The following is a 750-nucleotide window of genomic DNA, read 5'->3' on the forward strand; positions in this document are numbered from 1 at the left end:
ACTGACTAGGCGGAAAGTAAGCTCCAAATATCGTCCAATAAATACCCTGTAAAGACGATATTGACCGCCGTGATTTCAACCCCCTGGGACGCGCGATACCTCGCTGGTTCCTACCGTAGAAGAAAATATCACGATGCCAGCTGAAACCGAAGTGGAAGTCAAGGGCCGCAAACACGAGAACGCGGGCACTCTAAGCCGGATACCATGCCGCCAACTGGAGTGCGCAAGAAGTAGGGCTTGCACAGTGCAGTGACCACGACTTAAGAGAATTGATCCGCTGGATAGAAAAGGGAAGCTGGCCGGCAAAGCGACCAACATCGGCCAGTCGGACCCTGCGCACGCTTTGGTGCCAGAAGGGACAATTACACCTTCAGTACCGCAACCTGAAGCGCAAGTGGAAGGGCCAACGAAAGAACAGGATTGGTGACGACGACGCGCTTGCTGTTAGTGGTACGGAGTCAGTGGATACTGGATGTCCTGCAATGAATGCATGAATCACCCGAGGCTGGTCATCTTGGGGGTAGAGAAAACCCTTGAACGCCTCAGGGGGGCGGTTTTTATTGAGGGTACAAAAACTGTTGGCCGGTGGGGTCTTATTTCATAACATGATAGACGTATCGGCATGTAACGCTTACGTTCTTTGGACAGAAACACATCCACCATGTATTGCAGGGTGGGGCTTCATAAAGACGACTATTCCTTTGAGAAAATTGGCATGCCACCCGTGTCGATTTAACATAAAGCGCAGAA

The 750-nt window shown here is 51.2% G+C and overlaps 1 protein-coding gene across 1 annotated transcript; it reads left to right on the top strand.

The window, feature by feature from the left end:
- Positions 1-133: 133 nt before the first annotated feature.
- On the top strand, positions 134-494 carry Tsp_15109 (putative signal transduction histidine kinase). Its single transcript, XM_003367203.1, has 2 exons — positions 134-219; positions 251-494. The coding sequence occupies exons 1-2, from the start codon at positions 134-136 to the stop codon at positions 492-494; spliced, it is 330 nt and encodes a 109-aa protein (XP_003367251.1).
- The last annotated feature ends 256 nt before the right edge of the window (positions 495-750 follow it).

The sequence above is a fragment of the Trichinella spiralis genome, assembly GCF_000181795.1.
Source record: "Trichinella spiralis strain ISS 195 chromosome Unknown Scfld4668, whole genome shotgun sequence".
In the NCBI taxonomy this organism is placed as follows: domain Eukaryota; kingdom Metazoa; phylum Nematoda; class Enoplea; order Trichinellida; family Trichinellidae; genus Trichinella; species Trichinella spiralis.

Coding starts and splice junctions, on each gene's coding strand:
- Tsp_15109 (XM_003367203.1), top strand. CDS start 134: ATGCCAGCTGAAACCGAAGTGGAAGTCAAGGGCCGCAAACACGAGAAC. Junction 220..250: donor ATACCATGCCGCCAACTGGA/GTGCGCAAGAAG, acceptor TGCACAGTGCAG/TGACCACGACTTAAGAGAAT.